The 21,847-nt window shown below is 48.1% G+C and overlaps 2 protein-coding genes across 3 annotated transcripts in view; both read left to right on the forward strand.

Moving 5' to 3' along the window:
* LOC144153646 (monocarboxylate transporter 10-like) overlaps positions 1–21,847 on the forward strand; it is a 307,668-nt gene that overhangs the window by 98,634 nt on the left and 187,187 nt on the right. The window lies entirely within an intron of this gene.
* LOC144152368 (uncharacterized) lies at positions 9,574–15,536 on the forward strand. The gene is made up of 2 exons (XM_077683638.1): positions 9,574–10,784; positions 15,517–15,536. The coding sequence occupies exons 1-2, from the start codon at positions 10,151–10,153 to the stop codon at positions 15,534–15,536; spliced, it is 654 nt and encodes a 217-aa protein (XP_077539764.1). The 5' UTR covers positions 9,574–10,150.

Raw genomic sequence — 21,847 nt, forward strand, 5'->3', positions numbered from 1 at the left:
GCACACGGTGATTACCGAGGTAATTATTTTCGGGTGTCCAGATCTTGGTGCTTAAGAACATGCCATGAAGCCATGAAACGTTGCTATCAAATGATCAGCACAAAAGCGTCATCATTCAGGGTTACCTTTGGGATGATGCCAAGCTGACTGCAACAGCCGCCAAAAGAAAAATGAGATAACAAAGAAAGCTGGACGAGTTGGTAATGGGTTTATGGTGAAACGAAAGCGCCAAGAAACAACGACAACCAGAAGGAACGATTACAGCGGGACGGAGCGCTACTATCAACTAAACTTTTATTGAAAAAACACGAACATATACACATGAACAAAATACACAAAAGACCAAAAGACACGCGAAATCGTGGAGGCAGCTCCCATTGCGAAAATGGGGGATAAGTGTGTAAGTGCCCCCTCCGTATCTCTGTCTAATCTTGAAGTAGACTATCTGGATGTTACCCAACAAAAGGTTCGCTTGTGTATGGCCCAACTGATGCGCAGCATCTTATTTTGTGTCTTTTCTTCATGCATATATGTTCGCGTTTTTTTCAATAAAAGTTTAGTTGATAGTAGCGCTCCGTACCGTCGTAATCGTTCCTTCTGGTTGTCGTTGTTTCCTCGCGCTTTCGCTTCACCATGAAAAGCAAAATGTTAGACCATGGTGAAGCCCACAGTGAAGCCACAAACGGTGTAACTTTTCTCTGCCCCAATTGTGCCTTCGCTAGTACGCATAGGGCACACAGGTAGGCCAGACCACCTAGCAAAATAAATCTACACTGCTCTGGCGCCAGGAAATACAGCGGTACAGCTTCATTCCAGATTCATTCCGGTAGGAACACTAGGGAAGGGTGGCACTGAGATACGTTTGTTTATGACGTAGAGGATCATTCGAGGTATTTCAGTAAATACAGCCCAAAAATACACATTCAGGAACACACCTAGGTAATTAGGGACGTTCTTAGGAAAAGTTTGGCAATACGCTACGATTATAGACAAGGGCGTATTTATTGCAAGTCAGACATACCTCTTGAGTCATTACAATTCACTTTCGAGGAGAATACATATTACTGTGTTCTCCACGAGATCATTCCACTAAGGAGTGTCGTTTATTTGACCGTGGAAACAGCGCTTTATAAATGTCTTCCTAACAGCGTCGGTGTGGTCTTAGTACAGGGCTTGCGAACAAGATAAGTTGCTCTACTACTGCGGACGATCACAACATGCCTGTCGGTTAACAAAAATAAAATTAATTTAGGTACACTTCTAAAAGGTCTTTAATCATCCCGAAATTTTTGCTGGTGCCATAGAGGAATTTATATATGGTCAACATGTCGGTATTAACTTACAATTGACCTCCTGAATAAGCGCCATATCTGGTTGCGACTGCTGACAGCATATCCTCGGTAAAGGTAGTCTGGCTTAAACATTTATTGTTGATTTCTTTGCGTCCCTTTTGGGTAGTTTGTTTTACGCTGTTTCTTAGTTGTTCTTTTTTTTCTCCAAAGAATAACAACAAATACAAAGGCGACGCACCAACAGAAAGAAGACCGGTCGCTGCAAAAATGCTACGGGATAGGAAAGTAGAAAACTCCTGTTTCTGAAAAAAATATAGATCATCATCCCGGATCTTTCGCACGGACACTATGGTTCTTAGCACAAGATAGTTTTTCCTTTACAAACTCGTCCCCTTATTTTGCTCAGTAAACGCCACCAGACACTTATGCCTCGCAGGTTATTGCGATGTAATCGATACATGCCGAAACAGCATTTTACTGGAGGTAGAAACACGTTTCACCGGTATATATCCATGCAGAAATAGAGGAGATCGAAATATTATCCGAGATATACTGTAGTGATACTGCTTCACCCTGTATGAACGAAAACAACCCCACGGGAAAAAAAAATCATGAGCCATTCCACTCTGTGAATGTAGATGACCAGCGAAGCTGCTTAACAGAGGTGACACAAAATTTTGAACAAACGTACAAACTCATTTATTTTCAACTGCCTATTGCAAATAAATGAACCTCGGCGCATTGATAGAGTAATCGTAGTGGCCTAGTTGTCATGTATTGTTCGTTGCGATAGTTCCGATAAGCCAACAGTTACAGCCGTTTTCTGTAACCATGCTCCTTTTGTATGTATACTTAGATGCCCATATACATTTGCAGTGGACGGGAATTATGAACAAGCTAATTATGAAAAGCTTATTAAACTTGGTGTATTCTTAGAATTGAGTTATACGGCCAATTCTCCTGTAAATATGTTTTGGGAAAGCTTTGAAAAAAAAAAGTTACAGATTTTTACTGCTGAGCATTCGAGATAGGGTTGGCTTTGCTGCAAGGCGATTTCGTCCGCGGAGCATAAGAATACACGGAATTCTAGGCATGTATAGCTTCGCTGTAAAACGTAACAAAAAAGCCCATGCGTTATATATTTATGTGAGCCTTCTACCCTATCCCCCTATTCCTATGTACTCTTTCCTCCCTATACCACCTCCCCTACACCAGCAGGCGTTCCGGTGTCCGCCCCTAGGCGAGACAATTTACGCCTGTTGGTGGACCTTCTTACCTTCTTTTCTTTCTATTGTACAATTAATACATACATACATACATCTCCCTTAAAGTGTCGTCGAATAAATACGTTCTTCTAAAGCGAAGCTTTGTATGCCTCACCGATGGCGCAGTTCATCGCACAAAACAAGCAAACAAACAAACAAACAAACAGACAGTTAAACAAGCAAACAAGCAAACAAGCAAACAAACAAACAAACAAACAAACAAACACTTCCCGTGGTCGGAATCTAACCTGGGTCCTTTACGTTACAGATTTTTACTGCTGAGCATTCGTGATAAGGTTGGCTTTGCTGCAAGGCGATTTTGTTCGCGGAGCAAAAGAATACACGGAATTCTAGCCATGTATAGCTCTGCTGTAAAAAGTAACAAAAACGCTACACCTCCCCAAGAGTGTCGCCGAATAAATACGTTCTTTTAAAGCGAAGATTTCTATGTCTCACCGATGGCGTCGTTCGTCGCGCAAAACGCGCCACAGAAAGGCCAACTTTACACAATCAAGCGCCCCAAGAAAATAACGCTTCCCGTGGTTGGAATCTACCCTGGGTCCCTCCCGTTATGAAGCCGACGTCTAACCGATTGCGTCTTTTTTGTCTTTAGTATTTTTTTCGATTGCGTCATTCTGAAATGACGGAAGCAGTTTTGGATTTTTGACTTTGACTTTGACTCAGGTTGCATGGGAGAAAGATTCGCGTTTTAACCATCTTTTCCTTAAGAAAGAGGCCTTGATTCGTTAAGTTCACGTGAAATTAACAAGCAATATGTTGTGGGGTAAGAGCACACACACGATTTAGATAGTACGAAAGGCATGGTGAGCCACGCGTCCTCCTGAGAGAAGGTGCGTGCGCTGCTTTGAGAGAAGGTGTTGTTGCAACCGTGTCATCCCACCGCTGCCAGCAGTTGTTGCGACCGTGAAGGCCGACTGCAGCCGTGAAGAGGTCCAGAGCTGATAGGCCAACGTAAACTGTTTACTTCATAGCGAGAGGTGAGCCGAAGCCAAAAAACAATGCCCCGACGGGCGAGGTTACAATACAGGACTCGAACAGAGCGACAGAATCGATTCGCTGCTCTAACAGGAATGGTTTACAACGCTTGGGCAGCTCTATTTATACCCAAAAGCGGTAACGGTCAAAATGCAACAAGCTGCAACACGCCACGAACGTCACAGACACACACAACGCTCTTTCCAGAGTTCGTAAGCCGTTTGTAGCCTTGGCTCACGTTGCGTCCGAGAGAGGGGAGAGAGGAGGACTCCGCTGAGTTCGCGGGCTGAGACGAGCCTCGCCGGCAGCCGCCGAAATTTTGAAATGCGCCGAAAGCGAAGCGTCTGCCTCGGCTTGTCGAAACTTGTCACCGACATGGTGGCGCCTGTTGGGCCTGATGAGGTGTCGACACGCAAAGTCAGACAGTTTCGGGCCCTTCTCTCCTCTCTCCCCCCCTCCCCTCAAAACCTCAAAAGAAAAGAAAGCGCCTGTTTTCGAAGGCGCACGCAGTGGCTTCGCCGCACAGCTGAGGAGTGATGCGGGAAAGTACGGCGGCGCTTGCCGATTCGTAACAGTGTATGCGCTGCTTTGAGGGCTCGGCGTTGTGGTTAGAGTATTGTACGTTAGTTTCAACGTAGCGGGCAAACGTATGGGATCTAATTCTCTAAACAAAATTAGGGTTAACCTTGTTTTGAAGGCGTTTTATCGAGCACCCTGCAGGTCACGGCGTTTGCTGGAGCATCGTTATTACATAGTTCGTTCGGATACCGTGAATTGTAATTGTATATGGCTACAATGAGCACAAAACGGGGCTGATTTATACAGCCTCTTTAGTGACAAACGTGCTGGATTGGTTTCAAGCTAGCCGATGTATCTAAAGCTGCTGACAGCGGGAACAATATTACCGAACAAACATTGAACTCCGGTGCTGTCTCGGTATTAGTAAAAAATATCTGACATTTTGCCCCGTTTTGTATTCGTAGTCCTATCAGTCAAACGTGCCACAATTTGCCTATGATACATACACTGGGACGCTAATTACAGTCATTTTTCTTGGCCATACCCGTTGCATATGCATTTGGATGTGGGTAGGCAACAAAAGCTGCCAAAAGTTGCTGCAACTTCACTGTAAACGAGGCTATGAACCAGAAATGCGTGAAGTTTGCCTAAGGTTATAAAGTCGTCTTAGCGCCAAAACTGAGTGCAACTTGTTTAAAAAAAAAAAAAAAAACATGGCTACTAACACCGCGTGAATTTCTTTTCCAGTCTTGGCATTGTACGCACGTGACCACGTGGCTCCGCTGGGCTCGCTACAAGCAGACCCACAGGATACGACGGTCACCATGATCCCTACATTAAACAGGAATTAAACGACTGTGCCGTGAGAATACACCATCATACTTAAGGACTCTTCCGTGAACTAAAACTGCCAGGACAAGTTTTTTGGCTCATTGTACAGTTAATTGTCCCGTTGTGTGAAGTATAGTCCGTGCTAGAGGTACTGTTACGCTAGAGCATGACCGGTATAATACCTAATGAGCTGCCCATAGCAACGGACGACAATGGGAGCCAGCGGGCTGAAAAATTGCTGCTATATAATTCAATCGTCAACCTCGGCAGCTTCGCTTCACTTGCAGTGCGGCCTGCGAGTGCTCGCATAAAATGTAGCCGTCGTATTAATCAATACCGAGTGTGCCGATCAACACCTATAATACCAGCCAACTCCAAGAATTTACGGTTCAGTCTAAACCCTCCCCTTAGCTAGTTCAACGTACACAAGTAGACCGCACTGCTACCATACCTGCTTGCTCGACTATAATTCTTATATTCGAGCATTTCCGTTCATTTAAACATTCAGAAGCTCATCGACTCTGGCGTTACGTCGAGAAGCCTTATTTGTACATGAAGCTCGTCTATGCACGTGCAAAAGTTCATAGGGAGGGCTTGAATTTGTGTAAAGCAGCTCCAACAGCGCCATTCCGGGCGTGGAAGTGCCATCATTCTTACGCGGAAATAACTTTTTTTCTGCGGAAGAGAGCACTAATGGACGGCAAGCTTCTCCTCTACCCCCAATACCTGATCCCGATGGACGAAAAAATGTATTCCTTCCTTCCTTCCTTCCTTCAAAGACTGCGGCTTTTTCCCCATAACAGGAACAACGCTTGTAGGAACTCCCTCGTGGTGGATTACAAGCCCACAACAAATGGCGAAGGGGGGTAGGACAGCCATCCCTGATCAATGTCTGCGGTGAGAACCGCAGTTATCTTCGTGATAACTTTTCGAGCAACTGCCCCCATACCGAAGTGATGAGAACCATGGTGAAAAGAAATCGCCTTTACCGTGCGACTGCCGGCCTTGCTCAACTGCACGCAACAAGTATTAACGTGTACGATATGTGCAGTGAAAATATGATGCAGAAACGTTGCGCAGGATCTCTCAGCATAATTTTTCGCAAAAGCGTTTCTTTTGTCAAGGTTTGTCGCCAAGCTTTCTGCCGATGTCGAGTATAACCTGCAACCTCGACATCAGACTTGCTGCAGCTACTTTTTCCTGAATCCCTATCCATGCTGCTGCGACACTGCCTCCAAGCAAGACTGCGGGCGAAATTCCTGGAGCACGCTAGTTTTTTGTGTTTTTTGTTATACTAAAGCTGTGAGGAGCAGGAGGAGCAGGAGGAGGAGGAGGAGGAGGTGAAACAAGGCCCAAAAGGCCGGGAGGTTAATTGTGTAGGCCCTGGTTTACTATGAAATGCCTCGTAAGCCAATGGGAATCGACCGCGCGCCGAGTGTTCCGGTTTTTTTTTTTCCTGATGCACTATATGAAACATTGCGCGCCAAGTGCTTCTTCATGTTTATCTTTTTCGATCCATGCTATGGAACAAAACGCACTGAATAGTTATCTGTATTTTATTCTTTCTGTTGTGCACGCTCTATAAAACGCGTGGAACGCTATGGAACGAGTTAGCAAAGAGTTAGCAGCAGTAGACGCTTCTTGAGGACGATATACGGGTGGGGGTGGGCGTTTGGTAGACTCCAGCCGGGTGCATGATTTCGCCAACCTAGCCAAGTAACAATTACGCGTTAAAAAACCCATTTTTTAAGCACACCGTCAAGCCCACGGAAGGTTCGCACTTCCCCCAAGGTGAAAAGGCAAAGTCTGAGCACGACAGACAGAGAAAAAGACGAAATAACGACGACAGCAGGAGGAGAAAACGCGTTAACAGCGGAGTAATGGGGATAAAATGCAGCGCGAACCTGTGTAGTGGCGTTGGAAGGAACTAAAATAAAGCCGGCCAAGCAACAACAAATTCGCCACGCGGAATCGCCAAGCACGGGTAGGTCGCTATCTATAAATTCGGTCGTGCGCTAGAAGTATACTGCTAAACGATACCAGAGTCCTTCAATGAAGGACCCTGACGATACTGTGGCAGCGCCCTCTTCAGCGCGAAGATTAGAACGGCACACTGTTTGCTGCACTATTTGCTGGACTAAGGGACGTCAGGCGTTGCTCTCAAATGCCGAGAGCTCGCTCAGTAAGGGCTTCTTCAGTTGTGATACGATCTAAATTTTTTTTATTAAAAAAAAAATGATCCACACGTACGCATGCACGGATTTTGGACAATAGATAGTTATAGCAGAGCAGAGAACCGGTCCCGGTACGGTACCCGGTAGCCGACCGGCGCCACTGCGCGTGCGCAGAGGGGGAGAGACCGGCATGCGCAGGTGCACATACCGTGTACCGGGTGCCGTACCGGGTCCGGTTCTCCATTCTGCTATAACTGTCTACTATGCCAGATCTGATTACAGGTATACTTTGTGAACGATCTTATCATAAGTCGGAGAGGTGGTTATTTCCAAAATAACCGCTGGTGACGTTGCCGCATGACACGACTTTCGCATCTATCATGGCAGATACATCGAGCGCCCCTATGGCTTGCCAAAGAATTAGGAAGCTTGTCTTGTCTTGTGTTGCCTCTCTTCTGCGTCATCAGCGTCATCACCCTTCTCGGAGGAGACGAAAATCGGAGCGCATGCGGACACCGCCCGCCTCCCTTCACTTGGCAGTGCCCTGAATTCCTTGTCACCAATTTCCAAGCCGAGTTACTACACATTTTTGTATCTATAACCAAGACCGGCCGACTACGCCTCCTCAGTAGTAGCACAGATTCCACGGGTGCTGCGCGGAACTCCGGAGGCAGGGGCCGCGCGTCGGAAACATCGCGGCATCCGAAGGGATTAACGGGCGCACAAGATTAGCAAAAAGATACTGGCAAAACAAGCGCAACAAGAAGAGAATCAATCGGGCTAAACATTCCCGATGTCTTGGCTGGCCCGGCCGAGCCAGCAATAAGATGGGAGCGAACAACCCGAGCAAACGTACACAGCTCGCAATCGTCATTCGCGTCGCGTGGCCTGATCCCGAAGCGTGCTCCGCCGAGCAGTCGCCACCGCCCCCCAGACCGCCCAGGCGACTGCAATCAACACTCAGAAGGCCCAATGGCGCGCAACTGGGTACGCGAGCCGGCCGGGCAATCTCTCCCGTGTCGCTTACTCGCTTTTTTGGCTTTAGATTCGCTTCATCGTCACTCTTCACCGGAGGGAGCGAGAGAGGCTCGAGCGAGACTCCTCGCCGGCGGCCACCGTCGAATCTGTCCGAGCAGTGAACGGCCGAATTTCGAGCGCGAGGGAAAACCGCCCGTGGCGGAGCCCGCGGGTGGCACCCATGCTCTCACGTGCTTCACGCCATCGCTTCATCGTCGAAGCTGCCCTTACACACGATCCTGTTAGACGGCGGGCCGGCCAGGTTTTGTCGCGCGCCTCCTCTGCCGTCCGGCGCCTGCCATGTATCAATCAGGCCGAAAGGCTGCGGATTGCGTTCCACTCATCTCGAAAGCGGCGTCAGGAGAAAATGCTACGTGCAGCGACGGCGGTGTTTTCCACCCTTTCTGCGTCCCTTTTCCGGGCAAGCAACGGCGAACACCGATCGAAGTAAGAACGCGCGAACCTGGACGACACGGCGATCGGGCTGCCGTCACCGACGCGGCATCCTCCGCAGCTGACAAGACCGGTCGCTAGCACGCAAGCTTGGCGCGAACCACCGCAGCTTCCATATCGCCCCGTCGATGATACTGCCAATGCCTTCTCCGATGCACCACGGTAGTTTTTGTTGTTCTCTGCCATTTTTCCATCGACAACGTTGTTTTCTTTTTTGTTCCCCGTCTGTCGTCGTTTCCAAGAGCATCGTTGATCGTTGTTCCAGCGCTAGCCTCGCCGTTGACATGCGCGCCGATGTGACCGGACCGTTGTCCCATCTACATTACTCGTCGCCTCGCTACGCCAGCAGCTCCACAACGCATTTCTTGGTCTGTTTTCTGAACGCCAGCCGTCTGTGCGAGTGTCTGTGCGCGTACGTGTGAGTCCTGTGCTTCTTGACCGCGCGTGTGTACGTGCCTGCAGTGCGTGCGTTTGTGCCGCTTTGCGGAGGCGTCGTTTCCCCGAGGAGAAAAGCATATTGGCCCCAGACGAGCCAACCTGCTTCGTAGTCGGGAGGAACCGGAAATGTATGCGTCGCCGGGATTGTCGCGATCGCGTTGGCATCTGCTCACCATCCGTCGCTCGGCTGTGGTCATCTTTTTCACACGTCGCCTTCTTAGTGCCACATTCTCGCGCCCAGCAACGTCGTCTGTCTCGTCACATGGAATGCGCATGCGCGAATGCTGCTATAGTGGCTGCCATCGCCCTTTGTAGCTCCAGCTTCTGTGTCGACCGATGAGTGCGGAGGTTATGCCCCTATGGCCTCCCATCGACACGTGGTTTGCATCTGACATCCGGAATGCGGTGCGACGGATTTTGCAAGCGTCGCCGAGTTTGTTCTATCGTGTCACTTTTGTGCCAGTATTACCAAACGTGAGTGCGTTCAATCGCTCGTGTCAGGATTTGCACATAGCTAATGCTAACGAGCGTTACCGGTCTCCCGCAGAGGCGTTCTTGCCTGCAATGCGGTGATAAGGTATAGTATAATCAGCTCGTCATACGGAGACACAAGCCGATGGACGTAATATGCGACAAATTGTGACACTGTCATGTATGCCCACAATTGGACAGTGTTCATCATCGCGTTCAGGCTGTCGAACGTAGAAAGTGCGTTGTCTCTTTGTTATATGACTGCTACTTGTTTAACATAATGTGCGTCCACCATCTGCCAGGCGGCGTTGCTTCCGCGACAATGCGACATCGGAAAATCTGGCATCATCAGATCAGCCAGAAACTGATTGGACCTTAGATTTGTTGAACTGTCTACCCAGAGGGAAGATGTCAAAATAAATTAGAGGTTACATTTCTGACTTGCCTTTGAACAGTAGTACACCAGCCCGCTTGACTTTACGAAACGAAGTGCTATATAAGAAACGGCCACCATACGTGAATCTGCAGTGCCTCCTGCACAAGCCACCAAACGTGAGATAGCGAGAAAAGAACGCAGCTGCGTGTGCTAAAAGAACTCACGGAACAACGGGGGCATCAGAACGTCTCCCACAAACAACAAATGCTGCCGATTTTGGCGCACGCTTCGGTTTGATCGCATCTCAGCGCAAGTCACATGGCTGCTGCACTGAATACGTCGAGGGACGAACTCTGCCGGAATAGCAGTGCGGGTTCCACGGACCGCAGCCTGCTGACCTCTTCACCGGACTTCCTGTCACCGCCGCCGCACGACTGCCGTCGCTTCCCCCAGTCCCCGATGCGTCAGGCGAAGACGAGGTCCAAGTCGCTGGCCGCAACTCCCGTGTCTGGCAGGCTGTCCGCTGAAGGAGATGAACAGCCGACAGGGTTCCCCGGATCGCTGTGTCCGCACGGACGCCCTTGCCTCGCCGCTGCCAGCCACGAAGGCAGCGGATGTGTCCACGGGCATCAGACGTCGTTGCGCGCACCGAGGCTTCGTCGAGCCCGCAGCGTGTCAGTGCTGGTGGGCCAGAACGGCCAGGTGTGGACGCAGGCCGGCGACGAGCGGTGTCCCGTGCCGACGGGCCGCCAGCAGACGGCTGTCTCGCTGGCGATGGACGAGCGGGTGATTGCCACCATCACGCAGCACTACTACCCCGAGGGCGCCTGGGGATGGTGGATCTGCCTGTGCGCCTTCCTGGTGCACTTCCTGGTGGGGGGCCTGCAGGGTGGCTACGCGCTGCTCGTCGTCTGCGTTCACAGGCAGTACGGCACGCCCCCCCTGCCTGCAGGTGAGCCGGCTGCAGCCCCCGTTGCCGCACTTAGCGCTAATGGGCTATGCGTGAAGATATGCGGCCCTCCCGTTCCCTGCTCGTTTCGTATTTTACTGTCGGCTGCGGAGTACCCGTATCCAGCAGCGGCGCGTATAAGATGGTTGTAGCTGCCCTAAGTGATTGCCGGTTGTTAGAAACAGATGCATCACGGCGAAAATCATGCGATCGTGCCTGAGCACCTACCCTACCAGTTAGCGAAGGGAGAGAGCTGCCCCGCACGAAGCCTTTCGCCTAAAGGCTATCCCAGGCTACCCTGATGATAACGGACGTGGGAACTTCGTGTAGCGGTGCCCATTGTTGATCAATTAGATAGAAACTGGGTGCACAAAATCATAGACATTTGGGCTAGTTAGTAAAGTATTTCGGGAACCTCAGCCTTGGGGGATTGAATAGGCACGCATAGAAACGACCCCCTATTCTTTTGGTTTGCTTTCTGAACCTGTCTAGCGTATTAGGCGGGTTCAGTGTATTCACGCAGAAGACTGATAGAGGCCCACTTGTGAGGTCTACAACCATCGCTGCACTTCACTATAACCTAAATTTAGGTGCGCAGACAGAGTGAAGCAAAAGGAACAAAAATTCTGCCAAATCATGGGGATCGGGTTTTTGGCGCTCGTGCAGGTCTTGCTTCGCATTTTATAGCTTCTGAGGGGTGGGCAAAAGTGCACCTTGTATGTCGCGTGCTGTACATTTGAACCGTTTTTTCCACGGCATAGCCGTTATTTTGGCTCCACCTAAGCTCCTTCGTGAGGTTTGCAGCGGCTAAAACTAAACAACGTGACGACCAGAACTAAAATGCGTGCAGAAACGTCGATTAACTTCTAAATTTAGCTTTTACGGTGATCATCTCAAGGTTTTTACTGCTGTCGCTAGAAGAGACCTCTTCGCAGCGAATACACGCGATGCTCCGTGAGAGCAACATGAGCGAACAATATACCTGTCTCCAGTTAAAGATAAGTCGTTCTTTATGGTACATTTTATGAGTACGCATAAACGCGGTAGTACGAAGTACAGCTTTCTTAAGTGCGCGTTTTGAGTGCTGGGGACCCCAGGAAACCGATCGGGATTGCTGTGAATACATCTCGCAGACGACGGAGGTTTTTACTGCGACGTCCACGAATCCGTATCCTGACGACGCTGATTATTTAAAATACTTGTTTCCAGAAGTGTAAGTGCCGCTATAAAGAAAGTGGAGACGCGTGTATTTGATATATCCACAAATCAAGGAAAAATAAAAGCCGTAATAATTTTTTAAAGTGTGAGTGGATCGATCTCGGCGTGTTGTGCGAATTTTATAGTTTTTTTTTTTTTTTACAAACCCTTTTGGGCTTTGGGCTCCACGTTTTCAGCGGGTGAAGGAGCGTTTGGGCAGAAGGAGATTTTGGCGGGGTAATTCAAGCTTCCAGATAATTTTTCCGCCTAAATTGATATGCTGCCAGAGGAAGCTGTAAAGCAAATAAGGCCCCGCGTGCGCCCCTCACGAAGTTTTGCTGCTCTATAACCATGACTTCTAACCATTGTTTCCGCCAAAGTCTGCACTATTCACCTCAATAACGCGTGATTTTGTGCCCATAAAAAAGAACAGGGGGAGGTGGGGTGTTTTTTTGCGTAGGTTGTGCTTGAATTTCCAGCTTTCTAAGGCGAAAGCATTATGTGCCGTATTGTGCAAGGTAACGTCATCGTTGCAGCTCTTGTCCAGTACAGAAGATGGTCGCCACCGTAAAGAGCAAGAAAAAAATCAAAGCCCCTTTCTTAAGTGAAAGAGGGTTGAAACGCGAAGCCTTCTCCCATGCAACCTGAATCAAAATCCGAATTCCAAACTGCTTCGACCGTGTCGGAATGACGCAATCGGATAGACGTCGGCTTCATAACGCGGTAGACCTTGGTTGGACGCCGACCGCAGGAAGCGCTTTTTTTAAAGCGAAGCTTTTAACCTCTACCCCCCAAGGGTACTGTCGCGACCGTTGGTGTCAACAGAAAACTCCCGCAAACAAATAAAAGAAGTTGCTGGCACCGCCAGGAATCGAACCTGGGACGAATAGAGAAACGGAGCGAGAGCCCGTTGTCCTTACCGATTGCGCTACGATCCCAAGCGGAGTCGGGGGAGACAGACGGTGCACTAAACGAGCACATGCGCTGGTTTACCCCCTTGCGTTCTCGCTAAATGCCACATGATAGCGTCACGCGATCTCTCGCGCCGTTGTGCGCTCCGCACACGGCACGTGTAGCGGCCGTGTGTGCGCGTTGCGCATGCGCTAGGAGTTACAAAATTAAAGGAAGCTCACACCAACGCAAAGCATCGCACTTCTCCGCCGTCGGCAGAGACGGAGAAGTGAGATTGTCTAACATCCGGTTTCAGCTTCCTTTCATTTAATAAAAAAGAAGTTTCCACTCATGTGCTTCAGCAATACAACTCAACACCCGCCGTGGTGGCTCAGTGGCTAAGGCGTTGCGCTGCTGAGCACGAGGTCGCGGGTTCGATTCCCGGCCGCGGCGGCCGCTTTTCTGATGGAGGCGAAAAGCAAAAACGCCCGTGTGTACGAGATTTCGGCGCACGATAAAGATCCCCAGGTGGTCAAAATTAATCCGGAGCCCTCCACTACGGCGCGCCTCATCGCCTGCGTTGCGTCGGCGCGTTAAACCCCACAATCAATCAATCAATACAACTCAACCAACCCCGTTCTAGGATCATGCATTGATTTGACCTTCGCAAAGAATATCGCTCTGAAGTAATAAAGGGTGTGGTGAAGTGCATTTCACTTGCCTTTGGTTTCACTCTTTGTAGAGCCACGTGTGTGAATTCAAGTGACGTCGCATCGGTATAATCATTGCGGGCGTAGTTTACAGCTTCGCTTTCCAACCACCCTCACAAGGTGGATTGGCGCGCATTTTTTTTTTCTTGAAGCGCTTGATCTACCTTCGCTTATCATCATCATCGTTTTGTGAAACCCATTCTGCAAAGTTAGCTTTTCTACACTGCGATTTCATGACAGAACGGCCGCCATCAGGGAGGCACAGAAAGCTTCGTCTTGAAAAACACTCGACTTCGTACGAGATTTGAACCAGGTCTCAAAAGTTGAATCCGAGTGAGTTGCCTTCGCGATACTTCAGCACATTGACGGCGGTGGATCGAGAGAAAACTTAGAGCGTGCCGTGAGAGAGGTGAACGTAATGGCACGTGAGTGGCACGGTTGCAGCACGGCAGCCAAGGAGTAGTCTCACTAGATAAGATACAGAGTACCGTCACTGAGGCACGCGAGTCAGCGACGGTGGCCATTTAGGTGTAAATCAGTGTTGCCAGATTGCCGCTTCTGCGGCTTCACAGCTAACTGTGACGGAGTCCTTTGTGAACAACACTATCGGAGACGCAACAACATGGCATCTTCGGACACACTTCTGCAACTGAAATGCTGCAAACTGCGTTATCTTTGATTCGCGTTCGGAACGGTCGCGCGCAGTCGCAGGTCAGGGAGGGAAAGCTGAGACTGTCACAGTTGACCGACACGAAACGCATAAACAACAAAACGGCCATACCCATGAACCGTCGCAGTGTAAACAAATGCCAAGTGTTGCGAACTGACCAATGATCACGGCGGCGGCATGGAACAATAGAAGAAAAGAGTGCCGATACTCTGTAACCTTATCTAATGAGACTATCAGAGAGGACTCTGACTTTCCCGCCAAAATACGAAGAAACGAAAACGAAGAAAGTGACGAGAACGCGATGCAGCAGTGCAGAAGTATTCGATCAGTGTCGCCAGAGGTGATACTTCTGTCTTTTAAGCACGTAAGCAGACTCAGATGCTCCCAGGAGTTTTTTCGGGTTTATATTCTCTGCACTCACGACGTTAGCGGTACGACACTTTCATTCGTAACTCTTCTTTCAAGCCACAAAAATTTTGTTTTCAACCACTCGTCAAGTTTACCACAGAAGGGCTTCATTTGGGTCTATATTTGGTTGATAATTTGTCTTATGACGTGCGCTTTTCATTCATTACGAATAAGCAAGGATGGTATACTTGAAGAAATAATAGACGAACGCGCATTTTTTCTAGGGTGCGGTCCTATTTCACTTGAACAACGTATGGCTACCAGAACAGCGTCTATCCATTTGAAGTAATAATATGGCACAAATTTAGTTTGTTGCATTTACAGTCGGCCGCAAAAGCTTGCGGAACGCGGAGAAAGGCTGAGGCAGCACATTGCACCGCTGCCAGGCCGCCCAGCCTGCTATACCATGTGTTGGTGATTCCTTGCCGTAATAATATAATCTCGGCACGAGAACAAAACCATTAAATAATTTTGTTTTGAGATCTCTAGACGCTCGCCGCCACACCAAACCTTCGTTATAACGAAATCGCTTTATTCGAATTCTCGCTTCGTTCAAAGTTTTCACGAAGTTTTCATGGTCTGCAGGACAGGGAGAGAAAGTTATCCACGCTTTTAGTGAAGTCCTGCTTATAAAGAAGTCAATTTTGTGTCCCGAGGGCTTCGTTATAACCAGGGTTTGCAGCATATATACATAAAACCTGAAAATGCCACTCTGTCGCTTTGCAGCTGCGCATACATTTGTCAACGAATAGCTAGTCTCCTGCTAACTCTTCCCCCTTTCTTTCTCCCGTTTCATTCATGTTCCCCTCACTTAATCCCCGTTTTTATTTCCCTTCCCGGCTTCCTCCCCCTCCCGCAGGTCACGTGATTCGCCAGTGAGTCGCATGCCTTATGCCTTGCCCGACCTTTGGAAGAACAAGCGACGGAGGCTGCGTATATTGAAGTCCATTTAGCTTGCGTAAGCACATGCGGTGCTTTCCAGCATTTTCCAGCGTTGGCCATTTACATAGCTTCATATTTCTTTGGTGCACGAATGCATCTCCATTACATTCAACCCTAAGTTGCAATAACTGTGCAGCAAATACTAAGGAATTTAGTCTAGCCGCTTTTATAAGTAAACGGTGGCTGTTCTACTTTCCCGAACACTTCGCCCTGAAAAAGCGCAAACGTCTTCCTTCTCCTTTTAACAACAGGTATACCGTTTTTATAGTGTGCATGACAGCAACTACCTCCCCAATTCACCCTCATGACAGAACGTGATAAAAGAAGAAATTTGACAATGAGTCATCCCTGCTAGAGCAAGAAAAGTCGTTCTCCAGACGGTGAAATAGAAAAAGAGATAAAGGGGCCTGCCGCGTCAGTGGTGTTGATCCTTCGCACTGCGTGACGTAACTAGGTAATGTCTCCTGATCGCGTCTCACACGGCACAGATCGCTCCGCTTATTATCGCTCTGCGACCTCCCAGGGGTGGTCCTCACCTAATAGCACGCACAGTGCGGCGGCGACCTATTATTTACACTCTCCTCGTATTGGCACGCAAAGCACGGCCTCCGAGCGACTAATTGAGGGCTAGGCGTGACGCGTTCCTTGCGATTGCTGACGGATGCGTACGCCCAAGCTGCAATCGGAGAACTGGCTCGTTGCGGTCACACCGCTCTGGGTGGCTTTCCACGTCTTGACGTTGAGCTGAGCTTGAGTGAACGAGACTTTGAGAAGAAAAGCGATTGCGACCGTTCGGGTCACTGCGGTCACGAGCATGGCCAGGCTCCTCAATGTGTGATATTTTATGCTTACGCTGGTGTCTGTGAGGGAATAGGGGTGAATGGAGATTATCTACACTCTAAAGCAATCCCGTGGTTCATCTTCATCACAGTGCACTCGAGTGTCGAATGCATGCCGCCAGCAAAAAAAAAATTCGTGAATTACATGAACGTGCGTTTATTTTGACTTAAAAATACGAATACGCCTGAGCACGCCTTATGATATAGGGATTGCGGAAGCATAAGTGTCCAGTTGTAGAACGCGCACGTATCCTCGCATTATTATAATATTCTATCTCCCGTGCTTTTTTCTTCTTTCGGTTACTGTTAGTCAGCGCACAACACATTCGCATGGCCAAGCAAAGATGGAATTTAGTGCTAACAAACTTTTCTGCTCGCCTAATCGTTATTGGGTAGTTAGTATGCTCGTGTGATATTGCGCTATGCGGCAGGTCGCACCCTCTGCGTTTCACTCAGCAGCGGTGCATAGGCCCTTGAACGCCGCTGAGCGTGCAAAGTAGGATCGCGCGTACACGTCCCCTTCCCGTGCACGCATAAAGGCGTGACCGCCGGTGATGTGACCGTGCCTGGACGGGGAGGACACGGCTTAAAACGTCACTGCAGGAACCCTTAAGAACGACGGCAATACTGAGCCTTTCCGCAGCCTGCCATCGTTTGTGTGCCGTCCGTGGGTAATGTATTTTGAAGCGAACCTTGAATTAACTAACTCGTGTCGCCGTCGGTGTTGGCAATGTTCGACTAAACGCTCCTCCTCCTCATGCCACTCCCTCTTCCTCCTCTCCCGCAGCTGGCGGCTGCTCCCACAAGGGGCGCGCCGAGTCACGACATACTCACAGGAGCTTTCTCCCTCCGGAGAAAGGAAAGGGCAGTTAGCTCGCTTCGTTACTGGCTGTGCGCATGGCACAGCCAGTACAAGGCCGGCTGCGCCATGGGTAGGTTGGGCTTGCTCCGCTCCGCCGAAGAGTGGGAAGTCCTGCAGGAACTATAAAGGCCCAACCACATGCACGCGTAAAACCGGCGTACTCGCGCAACGACGTAAACCGGCGTACGCGCGTAAGGAGCCGGCGTACTCCGGCGTACGCCGAATGCATTGGTACGCGCCTTTTACGCCCAAGTCAGAACCCGCCAGATATCGACGTAAACTTTCAAGCGTACGGTGTTGACGTACACCTCTGGCGGTGATGTTATCGGCAGTCAGGTCGCATAACAAGACAGTGAATTGATAAATAAGCTAACTTCACTATTTATTATGCGATAAAACGAAGTAATTTGTAAAATACGGTGACCAAACAACCGGACAAAACACGCGAAGCAACGAGCAACTATGGGAGCAAGGCAGTTTTACGCCAAATGTAGCGGAAGGGATTCGTTGGTTTTGTGCCTGCCAAGTATGCATACTAATCCTTAACGTTTTTTAACGTCCCGAGAACTGTTTTAGTTGTTTCTGTATTAAATATACGTATATTTGTGAGAATAGGCATTATTTGCTTTATTTGAGTTAAAATGTAGTTGAACTGGTCGCCACAAAGCTGAGTCCGAAGTAGTCGAGCCACACTGCGCGGCGCATTGGTTTACGCGCGCGTTGCGGCGATATGTGGTTACTCGCCCTCTCCGACGTCGTCGGCCGGCGTAAAGGCAGCGGCGTATGCCGCCGCAGGCGTACGTCGTTGCGCGAGTACGTCGATTTTACGCGTGCATGTGGTTGGGCCTTAACGGGAGCGGGCCCGTGAACGTGAGCGTACTAGGCGAGCTAATCTCGAGTTTCGGCTATTAGAAAAAAAAATCCCGGGCCATCTCCACTAACTTGAAACCTGGGGAAGGGCGACGCATGCAGTACTGTATTCTTGGCGCCTTGGCGTTTTTGCCAACGGAGGTGAAACTGCTGGGGGGTAGAGGGATACAGCTTTGCTGTAAAAGTCTCTTGTCTTTGAAGCACGAAGGTTTCTAGCGCGAGGCGAACACGAGTGTCCCGGTGTTTTTTTAGTACGCGTTACGAAGCGCTTCAGCGCGAGGCGTAAACGAGTTTCCAGGTGTTTTAGAACCGTGACTACATGAGACGATGATTACGACGACGACATTAGACGCCGACAGCCCAAGCCCCAAAGGGGCTTCGCCCCTAATCCAGGTGAAATGACAACGGCGGGCCGCTGAAGGGGTTCGGCGAGCAGAAGCCAAACGACGACGGCAAGCCAATACGGATGCGTAGCGACGGTCGCCGATGGACAAGGTCAACGCCGGGCCGATCCAGCGGTTGGACAGGCTCTTCGCTCAAACCACCATGTCTCTTTAATGTGTCCTAACTGTACAAGGTTAGCGTGCACCCCTGTTCCCGATAGAGGAGGGTTTGGTAAATTTTCTTGTAACATACGGCGTCGATATTTTGTGTGCCATGGGCGAGGATTCTCGACCAACATAGTTAACTAGTGCTTTCGCTCTAAAACTGGATCTGCGCTTTGGCAGTATGCAATCCGGATCCTCTTACTGCATTGCGTGATGCCACAACGCGGACCGAACGTTCGAGCCAAATCGCAGCCTCCACGCCGTGATTCTCTGAAATGTTATTGTTGGCTGCATGTGCGTTAAGTAGTATCTAAATCACGGGACTGCCTTAAAGGGTCCCACCAACACTTTTTATCGTTTTTTAATCATAAATGCTTTCATAGTCAACAAACATATCCAGCACTTCGAAGAGGAGGTCGCAAAGTATACCTCAGCCAAAAATTACTGCTTTATGCCAATCAGATAATTTAGAAACTTGCTCAAGAAAATTTGCTTTTTCTTGGCCTTGGCGTTCTTTGAACGCTCGAATTACATCATCAGGCCTACAGCGGTGCAGCGGTATACAGGGGGATCCAAATTAAGTCGACAGGTTTTTTTTAAATTGTGCGCTTAGGTTTACGTGAAGACCACCTCAACAGCTAGGTTATGCGTCAAGGGGGACACATAATTAGGTGGTAATGATTGATGTCGCTCGCTTAATTAACTTTTTAGTGGTTGCAGTAAGCAGGAATGTTTGTATTGAAAAGCTAGGCGCAATCGTCTTTCTACGTAGTTTTATTTGGCAGAATTCTTCCAGCGCATCTGTATTCCGAGATATAGAACTGCGAAGTTTAATTGCCGTTCGCCTGATTACGCATGATAGACAGTGAAGACCGGCCCAAAGCTTTTCCCTTTTGTGACGCGCATGCTGTGTACGGTGTTTAGTTTAACAACGGCGTGGAGGCATAGGCAAAAGTGATAGCTGGCACTTCTTCAGTCTTGGCTGGCATTATCGCAGTCTGATGTACTTGATGCTGATATCGAAGCACAGAACATAAGGGAGTATCTTTGGGCCTGTCTTCGATGTCTAGAATGCGTAATCACGCAAACGGCAACTAAACTACGCAGTTCTATATCTCGGAATACAGATGCGCTAGAAGGATTCTGTCAAAAGACACTGCGTAGAACCACGATTGCGTCTAGCTTTTCAATACAAACATGCCTGCTTACTGCAGCCACTAGAAAGGTAATTATTCAATTTTAGTTAATTAAGCCACCGACATCAACAATTACGACCTAATTATGTGTGCCCCTAGCTGGGCGCATAACCTTCCTGTAGAGGTGGTCTTGGCGTAAATGTAAGCGCCTAATTAAAAAAAAATCTGTCGATTTAATTTTGATCACCCTGTATATTGGCAGGCTTTCTTTCAGTTGCAGTAATAAACGCATCCCAGAGCCACTTAAAAAAAAGCTACAAAAGCAAAGCAGAAATGGAAGGTAGATCTCCTGCGACTCGCCAATAGCGCAGTGCCGCTCCATTTTGGCGATCACTATAGCTTTCACAATGCCTCCTGACGCGAAGGAAAGAGCGAAAGCGTTTATCGGAAGTGTTGTAGAGTCCCTTTAAAGTGTACTGTGAGGACTCATGTGCTGTGTTCCATCCAGTAAGAGGTTAACGCTGAAGAACGATACGGAATTGGCCGTCAGAATCTGGGGCATGACTTTTAGTGATTGCTAATCTCGTCCCACAGGATCAACAAGCGTAGGTCTCTGTGACTGTACAAAAAGCACGCTATTTTGATGTCGCAAAGCAAACACAAAAGAAAAAAAAATGTACAAAAGTTGGGAGAACGCGAATGCGCAAAAATCTTCACGCCACTTGTATGCATCGTGAGCATTTTGCAGCGAAGCTGTATATGGCGTAGCGCCCCCTTCCGTCGTCCACTCAAATCCCCGGGCTCCTAAAACAGTCACTCAATGCTATGAAGGACTGTGGTAAAACTGCACCTCAACTTCATCGTATGGGATAAATTTCCTAAAACCTAAAAGAAGGGTCCTAGGGCTTTTGCATTGTGATACGACAGCTTTTCATGCCCCTGGAAGTGTGTCTTCCCAGAAATACATTTGTGTTTAGAGGTGAAACGGACTGTAATGGGATCAGTGAGAGCTTGGGCCTTCTGAGCTGGCTTTTCCGCATTGTCTGCTGCACAGTGAAGCATGGCCATGTATGTATGTATGTATGTATGTATGTATGTATGTATGTATGTATGTATGTATGTATGTATGTATGTATGTATGTATGTATGTATGTATGTATGTATGTATGTATGTATGTATGTATGTATGTATGTATGTATGTATGTATGTATGTATGTATGTATGTATGTATGTATGTATGTATGTATGTATGTATGTATGTATGTATGTATGTATGTATGTATGTATGTATGTATGTATGTATGTATGTATGTATGTATGTATGTATGTATGTATGTATGTATGTATGTATGTATGTATGTATGTATGTATGTATGTATGTATGTATGTATGTATGTATGTATGTATGTATGTATGTATGTATGTATGTATGTATGTATGTATGTATGTATGTATGTATGTATGTATGTATGTATGTATGTATGTATGTATGTATGTATGTATGTATGTATGTATGTATGTATGTATGTATGTATGTATGTATGTATGTATGTATGTATGTATGTATGTATGTATGTATGTATGTATGTATGTATGTATGTATGTATGTATGTATGTATGTATGTATGTATGTATGTATGTATGTATGTATGTATGTATGTATGTATGTATGTATGTATGTATGTATGTATGTATGTATGTATTTATGGTACTATAGAAAGAAAGGGAGATCCACCAGCAGGCGTAAATTGTCTCGCCTAGGGGCGGACACCGGAAAGCCTGCTGGTGTAGGGGAGGTGGGATAGGGAGAAAAGAGTAGATAGGATCAGGGGGATAGGGTAGAGGGCTTACATAAATCATATGTAAAACATAGGCAAGATTAAGAAGGAACATATATACAACGTATAGGCGAAATAAAGAAAACGAGGAGTTAAAAAAATGGAGCAAAGGACAAATACATATAAACACTAGACGTATAAATAAACATCAAGG

Source organism: Haemaphysalis longicornis, unplaced genomic scaffold (assembly GCF_048455015.1).
Source record: "Haemaphysalis longicornis isolate Haplotype H1 unplaced genomic scaffold, Haemaphysalis longicornis Haplotype H1 scaffold_9, whole genome shotgun sequence".
Taxonomy (NCBI): domain Eukaryota; kingdom Metazoa; phylum Arthropoda; class Arachnida; order Ixodida; family Ixodidae; genus Haemaphysalis; species Haemaphysalis longicornis.

What these genes read in the sequence shown, in the direction of transcription:
- LOC144152368 (XM_077683638.1), top strand. Translation starts at nt 10,151, where the DNA reads ATGGCTGCTGCACTGAATACGTCGAGGGACGAACTCTGCCGGAATAGC. An exon ending in CACGCCCCCCCTGCCTGCAG is followed by an intron (nt 10,785 to 15,516) that starts GTGAGCCGGCTG and finishes CCCCTCCCGCAG; the next exon opens with GTCACGTGATTCGCCAGTGA.